The sequence below is a fragment of the Equus przewalskii genome, chromosome 18, assembly GCF_037783145.1.
Source record: "Equus przewalskii isolate Varuska chromosome 18, EquPr2, whole genome shotgun sequence".
NCBI lineage: Eukaryota > Metazoa > Chordata > Mammalia > Perissodactyla > Equidae > Equus > Equus przewalskii.
Genome location: NC_091848.1, coordinates 13510843 through 13532524, shown reverse-complemented (window position 1 = coordinate 13532524; position 21682 = coordinate 13510843). Strand labels below are relative to the sequence as shown.

The 21682-nt window shown below is 41.2% G+C and overlaps 1 protein-coding gene across 5 annotated transcripts in view; it reads left to right on the top strand.

Moving 5' to 3' along the window:
* Nucleotides 1-21473, top strand: part of PLD1 (phospholipase D1) — a 201844-nt gene extending 180371 nt beyond the window's left edge. For all 5 annotated transcript variants that reach the window (XM_008512881.2, XM_008512879.2, XM_070583129.1 and 2 more), the window contains 3 exons: nt 6849-7002; nt 14029-14146; nt 16023-21473. In XM_008512881.2, the coding sequence (XP_008511103.1) occupies nt 6849-7002; nt 14029-14146; nt 16023-16247 (497 nt within the window). In that variant the 3' untranslated portion in view covers nt 16248-21473. The remainder of the gene's footprint in view (nt 1-6848; nt 7003-14028; nt 14147-16022) is intronic.
* Nucleotides 21474-21682: the final 209 nt, after the last annotated feature.

Below are 21682 nucleotides of genomic sequence, written 5' to 3'. Positions count from 1 at the left end.
AGGATATTAAAATATTGCTGCCTCTATTCTTACCATTTTTCCCCTGGAGTTTTGGATGCTGTTAATCAGGGTGCAGAGCAGACCAGCTTTAGTTGGGGGGATGGGTGAGGTGGAAATTGTGTAGGGATGATATGATGTTGCCCTTGACTAAGATCTGCAGTCTTTTCCTGTCAAGGATACACAGTAGGTTTCTCCAAAGTCCTCTCCCCACTGACAGACCCAGGAGAGAGTTACTGGTTATACAATCTACCCAGATTGGATCAACTTGACCAGAGTGGCGGACGTTCAGTTTCATTCTTTTATACACACGGAAAGCTTCGATTTCCCATCATTGAATGGTTTTGCCTTCTGATATTACGTTATACGAACACTGAAAGGCCAGGAGGAGAAACAGAATAACCAGCTAGACAAATGAGTTGACAAGGGTGAAGGGATCTAACTTAGAGATATGATACGCCCCACTATTGGGAATCCCGCTCATCTGTTTTAAATAAAATATAGTTTCTCAGCTGTAATAAGATACTTCCCGATTCTCTAAGAAACTAAATGTCATGGAGTGTTTTGAAATTTTTTGGCAGAAAAATGTTTCTTTTCCATCTCCATCCTCCACTGAGAAAGGAAAAAAAATCTCATATCCAGGAGTAATGAGACTGTCTTATCTGGAACATGATTTGAAAAGAAAGAAAAGTCGTTCTGAAGCCAGAAAATATGTAGACCATAGTGTGGTGATACACACGAGCACACACACACACACACACACACACACACACACACCGTTCTTTTAATACTTACACAGGGCCTTTAAGAAAAATATCCTGTATCTTCTGTTTCTTGCTCTGTAGGGATCAAAGCTCTTTAGGGAAAAATATTGGTGTTCACTGAAATGGAAAAGCAAACAAACAAAGCCAAATAAAATTGATCTCTTCAGCAAGATTTCAGAATACTTGAAGTAAAAATTGACAGATGTCAATATTTTCCTTTTAAAGGTCATTTTGACTTTCAGACAGCTTTACCTTACATGAAGTATAAATGCAAAGTAGTTTTCAGTAACAGAGCTAAGAGTTAAATGACTTTGTTGAGTTTTTTAATTGACGTATTTTCTAGAAAGTCCTCTGAATCCTCAAAGACTACAGTTTATTTAGGCTAGCAATAATTGATCAATTCTGCACATAACTCTTAGCCGCTTTCTTGAAACTGAAGATGTGGCCTTGGGAACATGAAGAGATCTTACTTGCTAGTCTTTAGATACTGGATTTCTTTTTCTCCTTCCCCAAGGGCAGAACAGATTTCCTCCATGGAAAAATCCAAGGGTTCTTTGTTGTCTTCCTCTCAGTGGAAGCTCTACGGGACACAGCTCTGTCGTTGCTCTCACGCATCAGCCCTGTTTAAGTTCATAGCACAGAGAACCATGTTTAACATTCTCACAGAGGAGTGTGAGAAGTCAGGTTGAGAATATTTTTCAGGTATTAAGCATGTATGTGAGAGCTTAAAAGAGGTTCAAGTAATCTGTGATTAATTTTTCTAACATGGCAAATTTATACCAGAATTATTGAATACTTGACATAAAGAAAAATGACTAATTGTTTATCCTCACTTTTTCCTCATGAGCAAATGCTTGTTTTCTCACATTGAAGATCTCTTTTATGTATAGCTTGAATTATCTCTTGCCCTGGGGGGCCCTGCTGGTCGTGAAATTGGTGACCAAGTCCAGTTTTCTAATCCATCTTAATATTGGCACTTAACCAAACTAACGTTTATTTGCTTTCCTAACTAAAAGAGGTTATCTTTAAGTAGAGTTTACGTCTATCCTGATGACCAAGTGAGATGATTTTTTTTTTTTAGTGTTCACTAATCCACTGCAAAGCGCAATAGGGAGATACACAGCCTGAACCAAACAGTGCCACTGTCCAATGGAGCTCACGGGCTAGAGGGGGGCAGGTACTCTTTCCACAAACACCAGAAACGTTGGCTTGGACGTTGTCCAACTGGAGCAAGAAGGTCCAGAGGCAATTGACCAGGGTGGGTAGGTGCGAAACTATGAAGAGGGGATGAGCATCAGTGCTTACAGGGCAGGCTTGAGAGTGGCTGCTGGGAGCCTGTGGTTGAAGGGCTGCCCACAAAGAGGGATTACACTTGATCTAGTCCCATGGGTCTCCATCCTGGCTGCATTAGAATTGCCTGGGGAGCTTTAAGAGAGATATTGTTTGGGGGAAGTTTATTCATATCTGCAATTTACTTTAAAATAGATTTTAAAAAAAGGATGATTAATGGATAGATAAAGGGATCGAGTGGTACTGGGGGACAATACTAATGCCTAGTTCCTACCTCCAGAAATTCTGATTAATTGGTCTGGTTTGGGGCCAAGGCATAAAGGTTTTTTGGGTTGTTTTTGGTTTTGGCACCAATATTTGTTAAAAGCTTCCTGAGTGTGGCACATGTGCAGTCTGAGCTGAGAACTTTGAACTGGACATAGAGGGAATACAAGTGGATAGAAAGGACTGAGTAGCCCATTCGGGCTCGATAGAGGAATCAGTTTTCCTTTAAGACAAATAAGCTGAAACAGGGTAGAGCTGGGGTATTGGCTGTCGATTACTGCTGTACCAAATGACCACAAACTTGGTGGCATAAACCAGCACGAACTCATTACCTAACAGTTGTCCAGGTTAGAAGTCCACCATGGGTCTCACCGCGCTAACTCAGGGGGGCAGCGGAGCTGTGTTCCTTCTGGAGGCTGGAGGGGAGAATCCATTTCCTTGCTTTTTCCGGCTTCTAGAGGCTGCCCACATTCTTTGGCTCACGGCCCCCTCCCTCCATCTTTGAAGGCAGCAATGTTCAATGTTCCATCTCTCTGAAGTTTCCCAAAAGCCTTAACCCATCCTTCTGTCATCACGTCTCCCTCTGAATCCCCTTCACTTTTAAGGACTCTTGTGATTATGCCGGGCCCACTGGGATAATCCAGGATGCCCTCCCTGTTTTAAGGTCAGCTGACCAGCAACCTATTCCCAGCTGCAGCCTTAATTCCCCTTTGCTGTGTAATGTCACACATTCACAGGCTTTGGGGATTAGGGCGTGGTCATCTTGGGGGGCCATTATTCTGCCTACCGCAGAAAGAGCCACAGTTTCTGAAACAAGACATTAAAAAAAGCGCAAACCACAAAGATAAATCCAACTTCAAAAATTTCAAAACTCAAAACTTCATTCATTAAAAGCTACTACAGGGCCGGCCTGGTGGCATAATGGTTAAGTTTGCATGCTCAGCTTCGGTGGCCCAGGGTTTGCAGGTTCAGATCCTGGGTGCAGACCCAGCACCGCTCATCAAGCCACGCTGTGGCGGCATCCCACATAAAACAGAGGAAGCTTCGCACAGATGTTAGCTCAGCGATGATCTTCCTCACCAAAATAAATAAATAAATAAATAAAAAGATACTACAAAGAGAATAAAAAGATAAACCACAAGGAGAAAAAAAAATATTTGCAACACACTTAATATTCAAAACATATAAAGAACTCCTAAAATCAATAGAAAAGACAACATCCAAAGAAAAATGGGCAAAGGAATTATACAGGAATGTCACCAAAAAGGACATACCTGAGGCCCATAAACAAATGAAAGATGTTTATCCTCATTCATATAGTAAAAAGACAAAGAACAAAAACACCAATTGGCAAAAATTTAAAAGTTGAACAATCCAAATATCGGCCAGGCTGTGGAACTGCAGGGCCTCCACTCCTGCCTAGGGAGCGCAGGTCAGCTCCCACATTTGTGCACCAGGAAACACATACACAACTAGGTAGGCATAATTTTGCATCACAGCAGAATTCTGGAAACAGCCCAAACATCCATCACCGGCAGAATGAATCAAGAAGTCCTGGTGTGCTCACTCAAGAAAAATAATACATTACGATTATGCACACGTAAATCCCAAAGACACACTATTGAGTGAAAGAAGCAAATCTCAAAAGAGTATCTACTATAGGATTCCATTTATACAAATTAAAAACAAGCCGAAAGTAAACTGCTTTTTTGTTTAGGAAAACATGCAGAGCGTGATGAATACAAAATCCTTTATAAAGTCTCTCTTTCGGGGAGGGAAGAACATGCACAGAAGACACCTGAGGGCTTCTGGGACGTGGCAATGTTCTGCTTTTCAGCCGGAGTGATGAATTCAGTGATGTTGATTTTATTATTGCCTAAGTTATACATTTATGTTTTCACATACTCTTTTGTATTTTGCTATATTTTGCAATGTTTAAAAAGTTCCCTAATAGCAGACTTAGAAAAGGTCATTTTCTAAAAATTAAGTGGCTTTAAATTATTAAGGCAACATTCTAATAATAATAAGGGATTGCAGTTTCCATAAAAAGTAATTCTTGAATACAAAGCGTATTTGTTGTAAGCGATTCAAACTCTAGGGGTGCATATAGAGAAAAAGGCCCCAATTCCCCTATTGTCCTCCCTTTCTTTGCCAGAGGGCAGTGGCCACTCTTAACAGTCCAGCGTGTGTCTTTCTAGAGACGTTGCTCTCTCTTCTTCCTCATATGTTACATGGAAATGGGGTAATACCATATCTGCTATTCCGAATTTGGTTTTCAGAATATGGGAATGTTAACAATGGAATGAAGGTAACATTTGCATCCATCAATATCTCTTCTTCAGGGTCTCATTTGTTAAATTCATCTGAAATTTTCTCATCCCTTTCTTCACATTCCTTTTAAATAGCAGCCAGCTCACTTATCCAAGGCGTTGAGAGTCAGTGCTCCGGGTAACTCTAGATGGGTCACTGAAGTAGGAGAACCTCGCCCTCTCTCTAAGAATTCCAGCTCAAAATGCCAGGAGCGTATTCCTCCCCTGGGAGTGTGGGGCCCGCCTTGATGGGAGGGAGGCTGGGGGAGTGGTGTGAAAGTGTGTGCGTGTAGAGGGGGCTCTCCAGGGGGGCCCACACCCCCAGTTTTCCTGATAATGAAGAGCAGACCCCAGCCCAAGAGCAGCCTCTGCCGGGACCCTGGGCACAGTGAAGCCACGAAGCAACATTGAGGGACTTTGTCTTCGCCTCCTTACAGCTCACACCTGGGGTGAGGGGAGATTAACCCAGAGAGGAGGTCTCTTTGATACAAATTCTACCTGCCAACCAATTGTCCCTTCATATGGCAGAGTTCTCTAGTGCAGATATTAGAGAGTTAAGAAGGATCTGCTAATTATGCCCATAATCGTTCACCTTGGTAGAACAGTGTAGAGATGAGGAAGTGCCTTCACACGGTCTCACAACAACACTACAAAGTCTATATTATGGTCTCAGTTTGTAAAAGATCAAATTAAAGCTGAGAAAGATTAAATAACTTTGCCCGAATTAATGCTGGGCTAACTGCCAAGCCCAAAGATATGGCTGCAAATTTTATAGCGTAAGCAAAATGTAAGCGTATGTAGAAAGGACTATTTGTTGCTAACAAAACACAGCGTTTCCATGGTTCCCACCTTACAGCACTCCAATAATGCTCCCAGATTTCTGTGAGGTGCTGCATCCTGTCTCTGTCACCTGGGGTCACTGTGAGGCACCACTGGCATCCATAGTTATCACAGATTTGGATAATAACTACATGACAGTATTGTGGCAAATGGCAGCAAATCTTCAGGCAGGGCCAGCTTTTGCTCATGCACAACATCCTACCACCTGGGCTCGGGGCTGTTGCCTTACACCCTGACTGTCCCCAACACAGAGAGTAGCCAGTGCTCCTGTTCAGCCCGACCTTCTGCTGCACATCTGCAGGAGCAGGGAAATGTGTGACCAGGGCAAGAGGAACAAGAAGAAAAAAGTCAGTCAGGCCCCATGTGTAGTGTGTAGGATGCAAGGATTCAAAAGCCTGACTCTGCAGTGGTTAACACAGAAAACGTGATGGGGTTTCTGAGTACGTGACAGAGGAGCACAGAAAGCACAGGTTGAACTCATAGGCCCTTCACGTTCTCAACTCATTTAGATTTAAAAATAGCAGGAGGGAAGCTGATACAGAGGCTGTTGGCATGCCACACAAGTGAGGCAAGAGAATGGAAAACCCAAAGCCACTAATGAGGATCCGTATTTGAGAGTGGACTCTATTGATTGTGAGGGTACTCTTGGATATTGACATTCAAATTATATGATCTTGAGTTAAAGTCTATGGAGTCTCATTTTTAAGTCTAAAAGCTGACTGAACTGAACTGGTAAGCATGTCTTTTTTCTTTTTTGCTTAATGATTATATCAGTTAGAATCTTTTGAGCCACAAGATAGAAAATTCAGCTAGAAGTATGTGAAACAGTAAGGAAAATGTATTATTTCACATAACAGAAGGTAAGAAAGGTCTAGGGCTGGCTAGTTAAGTGACTTAAAGACCCAGAATCTTTCTTCTTTCTGCTCTGCCATCTTCAATTTGTCTGTTTGTCCCTTAGTGGTTACAAAGTGGCTGCAGCAGCTCCAGAAATCAAATCCTCATCCAACTGTTAAATTCAAAATATACAAAATATTCAAACCCTGGAAGAGATAGTATCCCATTCTTGTGTCTGTTTTTATTAGAAGGAGAAAAAGTTTCTCAGAAGTCCCTAGCAGACTTTCCTTCATGTCACACTGGCTAGAAACATGTCAAGTGCCCATTCCTGGCAAAATCACTGGCAAAAATAATGAAATTACCATGGCTGGCTTAGACTGATCAAGATGCACCCCTGGGTTAGGGAGGGCCCTGCCTCCCTAAAGCACAGCATCTCTTGATAACCTGAACTCTGTGGGTTTTGTTGCCAAGGAAGAATTGAGCGGGGAGGGCAACCAACAGTGTCTGCCGTGATGAGAAGATTGTTCAGTTTCACCGTTTCTCCTTATAGGCTCTGCTAACATAAATGACCGAAGCATGCTGGGAAAGCGGGACAGTGAAATGGCTGTCATCGTGCAGGACACAGAGACGGTCCCTTCAGTGATGGATGGAGAGGAGTACCAAGCTGGCCGGTTTGCCCAGGGCCTTCGGCTGCAGTGTTTCAGGTGGGTCCTCCTGCTGCGTCTCTCTTAGTGCTTCCTGTGCAGTGGCGCTGGAACCCAGCCCAGACACTTGCCCTAAGCAACATGCCACCCCCAGGTTCTTCCTTGTCTCGCAGTGTCTCCCAGAAGACAGGATGTGAATCACCAGTAGTGTGCAAAATGACTTTATAGAGACACAATCATTTTCTATTTTAGTAGTTTTTATTATTTTTATGTGTAATAGAGAAAACTAGCATTTTAAATCTAATTGATTTAGGGCTTGGCCAGGTCAAACCATCCAGTGTCGATTTAAGTCTTTTAAAATGAGTCCATTTTTAAAAATTGTAATAGTCCCAGAAACACAAGGATATAATAAAAATTATGAAAGGAGGATGCCAGTGAATACTGGTGTTAAAATTTAATTGTGGAAATTTCGGTTCTCAGACATGGAAGATTCCTGATCTTCTGCAAAATATGTGAGTTTTAAACAAATCTGTGGTCCAGCTGAGAGAACGCTACTGAGCTAGCAATCAAAGGCTGTGTGGCCCTAAATGAGTCCTCCATTGAATTAAGGGTTACACAGAACTTTCTAGGGCGGGGCTCCAAGTAGCCCCACCCCAGGCCCTGTAGTCTAGTCTCAGCAATCCTTCTAGAACTTAAGTCAGATCCTGTCCCTCCACTCACCGCTCCCCGATGGCTTCTTGCCTCATCTGCTGTCACTCTCGCAGACACGTGGAGCTCCCCCCGACCATGTGGTTCTAGAACTGCATTTGCCAGGGTGAGATGTCACTGTGGCTTCCACAGCAAGAGCAGCAGGTGTCCCTGATGAAGCCCTAAGCTCTTTGGGGAAAGCACTGCACAGACAGGCGTTGCAGCTCGTGGACGCTGGTTCGCCTGAGGTGGGCGCACAGGGAGCGCTTCGCTCCATGCGAATACTGGAGCCATCTCCTCATACCTCGCAGTGCAGGCTCCGGCTTTCAAGAGCGAAGACAAGCTTCAGTTCCAGAGACGTTCATTCTGCCCTCTCTGCCCCAGAAGCTCAACAAATCCATCCCCCCAAATCTGGCTGTCAACACCTTCTCACAGTTTTTATTGCTGTATTTATTGCCTTTGTTACTAATTGTTTTGCCGGTAAGATTTTTTTTCAAACGATTGATATTTCAATTAGCTTCTAACGTTCATTTGTTTTGTTTAGTAGAGAAGAGTTTGAAATTAATACCCTACTAATCAACCCATTGATTGCCTACTGGGGCATGTAGCAGGCAACAAATATTTCCTCGTGTAAACTAGAAATATAATGTATCTTTTCAGTTCCATGACAACTTAAGTATTCTCTTCAAAGTGGTGAGCTTCTTTGTAACTTTCTAAATGTATAATAACTGTAGAGGTGGAGGGTTCTGATTACATATTTTTGTTGTAGAAAATTTGGCAAACACAGAAAAGCAATAAGATAATTAAGTTCATCTGTAACCCCACCACCCAGTGCTAAAAATTTTAACACTTAATGTGCGTCATTTAACTGTTTTTCTATACATATATAACTATACTGTATTTCTTTGTTTAAAACATAATTAGGATCTTGCAGTTCTACAAAGTTCTTTGTTATTTAAACAATGTTACACACACTTTTCTGTATTGTCAAGTGTTCTTCTATAACGTTTAGTGGCTGCATTGTATTTCATCATAGGAGTATGCCATAATTCCTTTAACTAACACAGTCCTCCCTCGATGTATGCAGGGGAGTTGATTCCGGGACCCCCCTGGATACCCAAATCCGCGATGCTCAAGTCTCATATAAAATGGCGTAGTATTTGCGTATAACCTATTACACATCCTCCTGTATACTTAAATCATCTGTAGATTACTTATAATAGCTCCTAATACAATGTAAATGCTGTGTAAATAGTTCTTAGACTGTCTTGTTTAGGGAATAATGACAAGAAAAAAAGTTGTCTGTGCATGTTCCGTACGGGCAACCATCATCTAGACCTTTCCATCCCTGGTTGGTTGAATCCGCGGATGTGGAACCGTGGATACAGAGGGCTGACTGTACCTCATGGCAGATTTTTCACTAATATAAAAAATGAGTGTATTTGTAGATAGCATTTTGTTTACCTTCTTAATTGTTTCCGTAACTAAATCCTAACTCTGGAATTTCTAGTCAAAGGAAGCCTGTGGTCACCTTTGCCCTCTAACTTCTTATTGTATCACTAGTAATGTTTTCGAGGGCTTATTCCGCCTATCTTTGCTAGTACTGAGTTTCACTTTATTTAATCTTTGCCAATTTGTTGGATTTTGAATGGAATTTCATTATTTTAATTTGCATTTTTGAGGTTTGTAAAATGTGTTCATTAGCTGTATGTAATTGTTCTTTTGTAAATTGCCTAGCTTGTTAGTGTCCTTCACCCATTTTGTTGGAATGTTTCACTTTCTTTTAACGATTTATAAGTAATTTAAATATATAGGAGGCTAATTCCTTTGTCACATTTGTTGCAAATCTGATTTGTCAATTGCATTTTAACCATATTTAGAATATTTGGGGGAAACTTCAATTCTTATTAATCAAATCTATCAATTTTTTCTTAGTTTTCCCTTTTCTTGTATGTGTGGAATAGCCTGCCCAGCCCAAGATCCAATATTTACTTTTATTTTCTTCTAGTGCTTATTTGATGTTACTTTTTACGTTTAACATCTGCAACTTATTTTACTGTAAGAATGAGGTAGGGACTCTAACTTTTTCCCCCCACCCTACCAACTGATCCAGAACTGTTCAATAGGCAGCGCTCTTTGCCTCTCTAGTCTGCGATGCCTCTTTATGAAACACGGAATTGCCATATATCCTGACTTATCTCTAGTCTGTCTCTCATGTTCTGTCCAGAGTGTGTTTAGTTGCTTGCCAATATGATACCATTTTAATTATTGTAGCTGGGCACTTTAATAATACTTCTTGCCATAACACTTCTCCAAAATAATCTTGGCTACTTCTAAATATTCATTCTTCCCCATGAGCTTTAGAGTTATTTATTCAAGTTATCTCATTAGTTTTTTATTGGGATTACAGTGGATTTATAGATTAATACAAAAATAATTGACATCTTTATGATATTGAGTCATCTTATTAAAAAACAAGGTATGGGCTTCAATTTACTCAAATTATTTTTTTGTTCTTTAATAAAGCTTTAGGGTCTTCATTATTGGGGGGGTGGTTTTTCAGTAATCGTTTGAGTTTTATTTTACCTTTTTTTGCTGATTCTATACATTTCAGGCTAAGTTTCTTCTTTGGTGCCTTTATTTTTCCTGGCAGCTTTCAAACTGTCTTAAAGAGGCAATTGTTCTCGAACCATCAGTTTCACCTTGCCGCAATGGCAAACACAGACAGTGTATTAAGAATCGTCAGGAAAACCTTGTGTGGATTTTAGCTCTTTTTATTAGGAAATGTTCTCAAAGATAAATATTGTGGCCTACAGCCCAGCCATTTTCTCCCTTGAAAAAATGCAACTTCAGTCTTTTTTCCATATGGGCTATTTTTAAAGAGAAATAGAGAGACACATTTCAATGTGAAATCAATTCTAAATAGAACCAGCCATCAGGGTACTGCACAAAATGTCACAGCTATGTGCCGAACAGTTCATTAAGTACTAGAGAATTATCCAAACTTTCCCGATGTAACCATCACTCAACAGAAACCATTATCCACACAAGAAGAGCTCAGGATCATTTAAAGTGAACGACATGAGGAATGGAGAGAACAGAAAACTATTTTCTGCAGTTTTCCTACAGTTCCACTGATGCATAAACAACTAAACATTGGATACTTGCCATTATACACATCAGCATAAAATCAAACTAGGTTTCTCTCAAATCTTAGTCTTCAAAAGAATACTGAGTACTTCATATTTTTTACTATGCATTTTAATGTAAATTTCTTATAATTAAAAAACTGAGACGGGCCGGCCTAGTGGCGCAGCAGTTAAGTGCACACGTTCCACTTCTCGGCAGCCCGGGGTTCATCGGTTCGGATCCCAGGTGCGCACATGACACCACTTGGCAAAAGCCATGGTGTGGTAGGCGTCCCACATATAAAGTAGAGGAAGATGGGCATGGATATTAGCTCAGGGCCAGTCTTCCTCAGCAAAAAGAGGAGGATTGGCAGTAGTTAGCTCAGGGCTAATCTTCCTCCAAAAAAAAAAAAAAGCTGAGAGAAAATTTATTACTAAATATTATCTGCTATAGACTTATTTAAATACTTTTTCTACACACAAGCTCTTAACTGATAACTTGGTGGACACATTACCTCACTTCTTGTTATAATTTAAAAGAAAGTTATAGAAATGTTCCTTTTGCTCAGTTTTTAGCTGGTTAGGCCCAACCCAAATCAAAGGTATTATTATAATTGACTTATTGTCATCACGTGACTGTCTTTCAAATTTGGTGCAGTAAATTTTGCTTTGGTCTTAATGGGCAGCCAGCATCTGTGTGCAAACATCATCCCTTAAATCCTTCTTAAAAGTTATTCCTGTGTAGACTGAAGGAGACATTATTTGAAATGGAAATAGAATTTTGTGGTTATAAAACTCTAAGAATCCTCATAAGCCCATGGTGCCAGATCCATTTACTTTAAAGAATTTTTATATAGCAGGAAAAGTGCAGCCTACAACTGAGATGAGATGCCCTTTTATCCCTATAAAACAGGCCAAGCTTTTCTAGAAGTTGATAATGTCGAAAATCACTGAGGAGAACATGCATAGTTAGTAGCGTATGTGTTGGAACAGCCTTTCTTGAAGTAAATTCTGCGTATTTCTTAACTCAGGAATTTTATTTCTAAAATTTATCCTAGTGAAATAATCATAGAAATTCAAAGTATTATAGGTAGTGAATAAATTATGTTCATTGTAGCATTGTTCATAATAATGGAAAACTGGAAACCACCCAAAAGGTCATAATAAAATAATTGGTTAAAGAAATTTCACATGATGGGAAATTCTGCAGCTTTTACAAATGGTGATGTAAATCTACATTTATTTAAATGCAGGGAGGGTGACAATATAATGACCTCCACACTGTTAAATCCACTGGTCCATTCTCATCTGAATCTGACACAGTTCTCCTTGACGGACTGCGTATGGTTCTAGGTGCCACATCCTCACTTTTCTCCAGCCTCCCGGCTGCTCCTCCTCTGCCCTACTGTTGAGGAACACCGGGTCCTCAACTCTATCTCTGCTCACTCCTGTGGTAAACTCAATTAAAGTCACATGGCTTTATGCATATATATATATGTATATACACACTCAAATTTTTATCTCCAAGCAGGCCTTCTCTGCCAAACTCCAGACTCACTTATCCAGCTGTCCACTTTGCATTGCCACTTGAGTGTTTCATAGATGTCTCAACAGGTACAAAATTGAATTCTTGGTCTTGCCCCACAAACTGGCTCAACCCACAGAATTCCCCCTCTCGGCTAATGGCAGCTACATTCTTCTAGTTGCTCAAGCCAAACCCCCTGCCAGTCACTTTTGATGCCTCGCTTTTTCTCACACCCTATCTACTCTATCAGGAAACCCTGTTGGCTCTGCCCTCCTCTGCGCCACCACATCCACCACCATCTCTCACCTGGAATACTGCAGTAACTCCTAACTGGGCTCCCTGTTTCAACTCTTGCCCTGCACAGTCTATTCTCAATGCAGCCGCCATATTCTACTATGTAAGTGGGATGCTGTCACTGCTCTGCTCCGGTGTCTACCATATGTCCCAGTTTCCCTCAGTGTAACAGCCAAGTCCTTCAAAGGCCTATTTCCCCACTTCTATTTTCAATGTAGCACAAGCCTTTTCGGGGTTCCTTGAAACGACGAGGCATATGAGAAAAGGGCTTTGGACTCAGCTTGAATTCTAACTCTATCACAGTATGTCTCCAAACTTTAGTTTCCCATCTGCAAAATGGGAATCATGTACCATCTACCTCACAGGATTAAGGCGGAAATGCTTTTTAACCCTAAAGCCTTCTATAAGTACCAAGGTTTTTCTAATTTTCAAATTTTCAAATATGACTTCCAAAACTTGCCTTGCTTTCCTTGAGAGTTGCTTGTTATTTCTAGTCCCTTGTTTATATATGATCAATTCAGACAGCATTTAGTATGTGACTTCTTTCCTGCCAGGCATTCTGGGTTTATGAGAATAGCCAGGTCATGTTCTCTCAAAGAATTTACATGTTAGATGTGGCATATGGACTTGTTGAAAACAAAAAGTGTATAAAGAATTGCAGGTGCTCTGATAAAAACAAAGCTCATATGAAGGACAGTGGGAGAACAAAGGAAGAATGTTCGCGTCTCCCAGGATTGATGGGGAGAAGTGGGAGACAGGAGAAGGGGGAGCCACAAACGGTGCTATAAAAGTGACCTTGTACTGAATCCTGAAAGGTGGTAGGTGGAGTTAGGCAAACACGTGGGGGGAGGAAAATTCTCCCTGACCACTCCCATCTCATAGTCTTAAAGCACATTGGTATTTATCAGAATTTTCATTAATTCCTCTGAGGGTGATTATTTCTTTATTATTGATCTCACCTACGAAATTTAACTACTCAGAGAGGCTCCATGCCTTTTGCATTTATTTCTGCACCCTAGAGCTCAGCATAGTGCTTGGCCCAGGGTCAGGGGAGGGAGGAAGAAGCGAAGATCAAGTCACGTTAAGAGGACAGCTCTGGGAGTCACATGGTCCTGGTTGGAGTCCCAGGTCTGCTGCTTACCAGCTGTATGACCTTGAAGAAGTTACTTAACCTCTCTGTGCCTTAGTTCCTATATCTGTAAAATGGAGATAATAATAGTTGCTTCTTCATAAGGTTGTTGAGGAAGGGGCTTAGCACATTTGCTGGCACTTATTTTGAATGCTAATCCTATCCTGTGTATATATACACACACACACTTAGTTTTAAGGCTTCCTTTGATTTCCTAAAAAATAAATAAATAAATGGACTCCCATCATTGTTACCATTGGAAACAATGCCTACAGCAAACTGCTTTATCTCGATTACTCATTTGGGAGGCACTTGTATTTCAGAGTTGTCCTTGGCTATCTTTCGGACCCAAGTGAAGACATTCAGGATCCAGTGAGTGACAAATTCTTCAAGGAGGTGTGGGTTTCAACAGCAGCTCGAAATGCTACGATTTATGATAAGGTGAGGTTCGTATATTCCCCCTCCTTTTTTTTGATTGACTCACATCACAAAAGCACATCATTATTTCTGCATGTTATTGGTACAGAGTATTCTTAGCGAAGGTAGAAAACAAACACACCTCCAAGTTGTAATAAAATAGCTCTTCGTAGACCTTGAAAAACAGAGTCAAAAAGCATCATGGATATGTTTTAAAAGAGACTTTAGTGGTATTCTGATCTCTCATCTGATTCAGGAATTCCATCATGAGCATCCTCAGCAGGTGGTTACCTAGCCTTCGTACCTGTCTGGTGACAAAGAGAAAAGAGAGGTGGAGTTGAAAAATGTCAGACCTGGGTTCAACCCAGCTCACCCAGTTGCTGGTGATATAACATGGTGTATAGTGACTTGACTTTCTGAGCCTTTCTTTCCTTTCCTATAAATTGGGAGGGATATTCACTGGGGTGGTTATGAGGATAAAGAATAGCCTATTAGGGGCTGGCCTGGTGGTATAGTGGTTAAGTTCAAGTTCACATGCTGCGCTTCAGTGGCCCAGGGTTCACAGGTTTGGATCCTGGGTGCGGACCTACACACTGCTCATCAAGCCATGCTGTGGCAGCATCCCATATGCAAAGTAGAGGAAGATGGGCATGTTTGTTAGCTCAGGGACCACCTTCCTCAAGCAAAAAGAGGAAGATTGGCAACAGACATTAGCTGGGGGCCAATCGTCCTAACAGACACACAAAAAAGAATAGTCTATTAAATGTATTTAGCACATAGTGCATAGTAAATGGCATCCATCATTTTAATGAAGCTTATTAATAATGAGATACGTTTTTTGTCGCACAGCTCTAATTTTGGAAAAGTGTTTTAAAACCAGCTCCATTTGTTAGGGAGGCCAAATGCATCTTCTGGTAAGTTATATCCATTGGTTATGATAAAGAATTTACAAGAGTTAAGAGTTGTCTGACAGTGGAAAAGTTTACTTCATAAAATAGCCAGCTTTCCATCATAGAAAATATTCAAGCTGGGATGTGTTAACCACCTGTCAGAAATTGGGTAAGAGTGTGTTCTTCATCATGACTTCCAGAGCCCCTTCCAGCACGGAGAATTCATCATTCCTAATGAAACATGACAACTATCTGCGTAGCTTTATCTCGTACTGAGACCTCGAGGCCATGATCAAATAGGTCACGTGCATGGAGTCTTCTAAAATGCGGTGCACTGCCTACTTTGGATCTTGGATTGGGGGAATAACAGCTATAAAAGACATTTGAGGAATAATAGGATCAATCTGAATGAGGAACATATCTTAAATGACATGGAACTGGTCTCCTGAGGGATGAGAATGGGATTGTGGTTATACAGGCACATGTCCTCATTCTTAGAACAACGTGCTGAAGTGTTCAGAAGTGAAGTGTTGTGATGTGTGAAACTTATTTTCAGTTAGCAAAATAAGTGTACAATTGATAACTTTAAGTAAAGGTACACATATGAACATTTTTCTAAATAAAAAGTTAGAGAAAATATAATGTACAATTTTCCCCTTAAACCAGAACCTCCAGTGAAATTCAGGGATGATATTACCCAAAAACTTAACCTTAACGTGCAGAAACATCAGTGAAATTCCTTATCACTAGCCTGACTTTATCCTGAGATAAATGACTTGCATCAATCAGATAGAAGGATTTATCTATAAATTTTTTTTGATGGAAGCAAATCTAGTAGTGTTTTGTAGCAAATAAGCAAAGCACCTCTTCAGTCAGTCCTGTGCTATAACAGAAAACTAACATGTGTTTCATAAAACAAAGGTGTTGGATGTTGGAATGAGTATTTTCCATAAAGGGGGTCTGTTTTCTTTGAAACTTATCAGTCTGTTTCCTCTTTGTGTTTTAATCAGGTGTTCCGGTGCCTGCCCAATGACGAAGTACACAGCTTAATTCAACTGAGAGACTTTATAAGCAAACCCATATTAGCCAAGGAAGATCCCGTCAGAGCAGAGGAGGAACTGAAAAAGATCCGTGGGTTCTTGGTGCAGTTCCCATTTTATTTCTTGTCTGCAGAAAGCCTACTGCCTTCTGTTGGAACCAAAGAAGCCATAGTGCCCACAGAGGTTTGGACTTAAGAGTTGTTTGGGTTTGCAGCTCGAGCACGTCCGCCTGAAGAGTACACTGCGCACGGTGACTTTGTGGAGACCCTCACTGCCAAAGCCAGCCCTGATCCACTTTTGTATCCAACCTACAGACCCTTTGGGTTGGCTGGGAAGGGCTGCAGTCATACTGATATAGGACACTGAACATCAGCCCTGAACATCTAATCCCTCCTGCCTAGCCTCGAGAAAAAGGGACTGTGTTCTTATTGGCAGCATATGTTCAACAACTTACACACTTACCCAGATTCCATGATGTACACCAAAGTGCATTTCCTTTGCTAACAAGAACTTACCTGTAACTGTTATCTAGGTTGCCGAAAATTGTCTGAACCTCTTTATTCTTCTCTGACCCTCCTCTGTGCGGCTGATGTCTGCCGGACCTGCCCCCGTGTCCATACAGACTCTGTTTGAGACTCTGTTTATTCCTAGAAGATGTCGCGACACTGCTTCAAGTTTCTGCAAGGTTGCTTGGGATGCTCCTGCCCATCTGGTCCTGAAGTTATAATGTTTGCCCAACCAAGAACATGGTCCTTATTGCTTTCCGGTGATTGAAAGGACAGGACAGCCTTTAGTCTACACAGCAGTCTGTGTTAGGCACTTCCGATAACATTGACGCTATGTATCTTGACACCACAGGGCAACAGGAAGGAATTAAATTCGGTTATCGAGGCAGGGGTTTCACGTGTTCCCCAAAGGCGCTGCCAAGCTGTGTCCTTTCGATAGGTCCACCTGATCAAATTCGAAAACAAGCATAGGATATTTGATTACACAGAAATCCATAAAACTCAGAGACACAGCAGGCTGCCTTCAGAAACCCCCAGGGTATCAGTGATCTGATCCAAATAAGAAAAGAAGATTCCTTACAGTCCTGTAGAATTTCCTGTCATGCTCAGCTGCTGGACTGATTGAAATTGGAGTTTCCACATTTCAGAATCAAACCAGTGAATGCGATTTGTCTTTCGCGAGCATCAGAGACTTCCTAACTCCTACCGAGTTGATAAGTGTGAACCTAACCTTATTTGACGTCCAGCTCTCCAGCTATGTTGTCTTCTTTAAGGAAAATTGATGGCAAAAATGTGCTGCTTTGCTTGCCTTATTAAATATACATTAACATTCCACCAGGGCTTCCAAGGAAGTTAGGATATGTATGAATTCACGTTGTGTGAGTCTGTGAATCGTTCTGGAAACCCGTTTTTCCTTTTTGGATGTTAACATGCCCTTTGGTAGACCATGGCTCTGATTTCACCAAGCAGAACTATTCTTACAGCCTGAGGGGTTAATGTGGGTTCCTAAAAGGCCTGTGCCCGTAAAACATGGTGTAGGTGCATGGATCACACGTCTATGGGGTACCTGCACAGAATCTCATTTGAGTTGTTCTTCAAAGAAGCGAGGACCCGATCCCTGTTTTCATGGAGCTAATAGTCCGGTGGAAACGGTTGAACAGGAGCATGAAGTCACTGATCTGGGTTCATAAGAGAGAGACAGTGTCACATCCAGGAGAGGGTTTCACAGCTAGAGAACGTTTCACAAATGAGGTGGGACTATGTAACCAACAGTGGAAAGGGGTATGCTTTTATGAATAAATAACTTATTTCTCAGATGGCTGAAGATGGTAAAATAACTTCATGCTGCAGCAGTTGTAAATAAGACATTTGCTATTTGTGAAAGAAGTTTAGATTGGCATTTAAAGTGTTGAGTGTATGTGGGATAACTAAGGATTTCTTATATTTCTTACATTTCATTTTAAAAATATTTTTAAACCATAGAACGGTCAACAAACTGGCTCTAGATTTTGTGCAAGATGGTCCCATAAAACCATGAAAAATAAGAGGCTGAAAGGGCCCTTTCCCTTAAAATAATCACTTAATCCAACCTCTGCCCATTTTGTAGATGAGGAAACTAAGGCCCCGGGTGGCTGAAGGACTCACTTAAATTCACCCAACTTATAGATGATGGAACTGAGACTAGTGAAATTGCTGCAGTCCGTTGTCGGCCTCTCCTTTCACTTCATCCCTGCCCAAAAATGAGGAGAGGCAGCACGTAGATTTCAGACAGGGTGTCTCCAAGCTGTGTTGAACCCTGTGGTATTGTGTAATTATGTGCTTGCCTGTCTGCCTTACTGGAATGTAAGCCCCACGGGCCAGGGACTCTCCTGTGTTTCGTTCACAGTGTATCCCCAGAGCCTGGGACAGTGCCTGGCACATAGGTGCTCAATGACTGTTTGTCGGATGAATAAATGAGGTGGAGGAGCGAGCTAATGAAATGAGAAACTTATGGAGTCTCAGACTCAGACAAGTGATCTCACTGCCGGTTCTGTGGCAAGTGTTTTCTACTGCATCTTCTCAAAGGCAGGATGCTCATCGGCAAAGATGAGAGGCTGCAAGATTTACTTGGATGGATTTCATGGAAACTTCAGTGCAATAATTGCCTGTTTGCAATAGCAGTTTACATAGTGCAGCATTCTGCAAAAATCACATGGGATGTGGACAAGAAATGTACTGTGTGGCCTGATTACTCGTCCTTCTCTCACCGTTACCACCTAATAGATGTTCAGATAATTTAGCTTTAACACTGCAATGTCATTTATAAACTTTAAAATGCAAATGACCCAAAGCCTTGGAAAGCTATTATGAATCTATTTAATGTTTCAAATTGCCTATAATCTTTTGAAATGCCTATAAATGCTGTACCTGACACTCTGATACTCTCTGTAATAATTTTTGTTTTTCAGAAGGAAAAATGTTATGATTATAAGAAATGAAGGGCAGAAAGTGGTCATGGCCTGTCAAAGGTATTCCCATTGGCCAGGCGTGGTCTTCGGAGGACACTCAACACGGCAGATCTGGTGCAGGCTCTGGATCAAGTGTCCACTCAGTGACTCACCCTTCGGTGGGATGGTCCTAATCTCAGCTGTAAAGCATCACAGAGAGGCTGGGAGAGCTGGTCATTAGAAAATTGAGTGGCATACTGTAAAACAAAATATTGGTATTATTTTAGTAGCGGATTTGGAAGAAAACTTTGTTGGTAGTCAAAAACATGAGCAGTTAATCTCTTATGTAATAACTTGGGAAATTGTAATATATCATGAATTGACAGTCTTCCACGTGAAACCAGCAAGTCGAGAAGCCATTTTGCAGATGTAAGACTACAGGCAGAACAGGTTTTACATATAGCGTGAAGCACCTGCCCTTCTTTCTACATCTCCTCGTTCCTTAGTCCTTCAACCTCTACCCCCAAAGGACCTCCTTATTATGTAAACCATTCTAGGAGACAACAAAAAGTTTTCCAGAGAAAACAAAATTAGGCCTCTACAATAAATCTTCAGTTAAACTCACACTTCTAAGTGACTGACAAAATATTATTTTTTAACAGAGGTAATCGTTCTTCTTAACGTCCCTGATCTGGTGTGGCACGTGAGCGTTCTCAGATGCCTGTGTCCCTCTGTGGCAGGGGTGAAGAGGACCCTTCGTGTCTTCTCGCCCCTCTCTTCTATCTTCTGTGCAAAAAGCAAATGCTACAGGATTTTAAGTGTGCTTAGGAATACATATTTAGTTCCTTGGAAGATCCTCTGAGACTAATTACTACCAGAAGTTTGGAGGATTAAAATGAGTTTCACCAGGCGTGGGACTTAAGAAATTCTTACATTTGGAAATTCACTGGAAAAGGGATTCACTAGCATCTATCCAAAATTTGCAGGTGAAGAACCAGTGGATTTGCATTATTTTTAAGGAGGAACATGGACCATAATAGGATTGCTAATGCTATTTAATTCACGTGATATATTACTGGCTTTGACTTGAAATTGGAAGCATTCGTTAAAAGAACCAAAAATTTTATGGCTTAAGTTCTAATAGGTTATTTTACTTTTCCTTTATACCATTTAAAATTTTTAACTTAAAAATAAATCAGGGGCTGACCCCGTGGCCGAGTGGTTATGTTCACGTGCTCCACTGCAGGCGGCCCAGTGTTTTGTTGGTTCAAATCCTGGGCACGGACATGGCACTGCTCATCAAACCACGCTGAGGCAGCGTCCCACATGCCACAACTAGAAGGACCCACAAGGAAGAATATACAACTATGTACTGGGGGGCTTTGGGGAGAAAAAGGAAAAAAAATAAAATCTTTAGAAAAAAATTTAAAAAATAAAAATAAATCAGGCATGGGATACGTGAAAATTTGTCCTACTAACCATTTTAAACTTTTACATTTTAAAGTCAGAGACTGGGATGGGAATCCAACCAAAATGTGGGCTTCCTTACTCTTTCCTGTTCTCAAGCAGCTGTCATGGTTCCTTTATTCCAGATAAGTGCACTTAAGTGAGCGTCATCCTAGTTCTGCTTGACGCTGGGAAATAGAACATCGTGCCTTCCTAATGCACATTCCACTTGCATTTTCCCACAAAATAGTCTGGGCCAAAGGTACTCATGTCTCCTAAACTAGACTAAAAGTTCATTCCAAAGTGGTGGTGTCAGAGCACATTTCTCTTTGACCCAAAACCTAAGTACTTGGTGGTGAACATCCATGCAGAATATTCAGATATTCTGGACAGAACTTCACAGCAGGGTTTGCGAAACTGAGGCTGGGCCTCCTGTTTTTGTAAATAAAGTTTGATTTGAACACAGCCATGTCCATTCATTTACATGCCTTCATGACCACATGATCTGCAAATCATAAAATATTTACTATCTTTAAGAAAAGATTGCTGACTTTTCCTTTAGAGGGAGCAGAGAATATCTAGAGTAACTCAACCAAACAGATTTGGGCCAGTTTTAATCTCTTCCACAAACAGAGTTTTCAAGTCTTCCTGTCCCAGAGCCCAACATTCTAGAACGGATTTATTCTAAGAACAGCTCACATCCTTTCAGGAATGAAAATCTCATGTCTTTTGGTTCTGGAAAAAGATGTCGTCAGCTAAAGCCAGCTTCTGGAGCTGAGCGCTCACAGGCAAGCATGGTTGATAATGTTTGTAACTAAACTGTCATATAAATGAGGGTGGATCGGTGTAAGGGTTTGTATTCAGAATGAGAACTGTGAACTCAAGAAATTCAGTTTCCCTGAATTTGCTTTCTGTGAAGGGTTGGAAATGATACATGAATCCATTCCCTTCTTCACATTCAATGCTTTCTAGGCCTGGTCTTTTAACCACTTTTTCTTTAAATGTAAATATTCATTAATTAAACAATTAAAAGTGTGAAATCAGTAGTGTCCCTCTATTTGAAAACAAGATTCCTCATTCTTCACATGGAGTTTTTAGATCCAGTGTACTGTGCCAAGCAAGGGACAGAAAGATGTCCCTGAGGAGCCCTCCCCCGCACCCTGATTGTGGGCCCCCACGAGGGTTGGTTCCAGAGTCACATCATCCCTGCCGCCCCTGGTCCTCTCTCACCTGTGAGATGTGATGATACAGT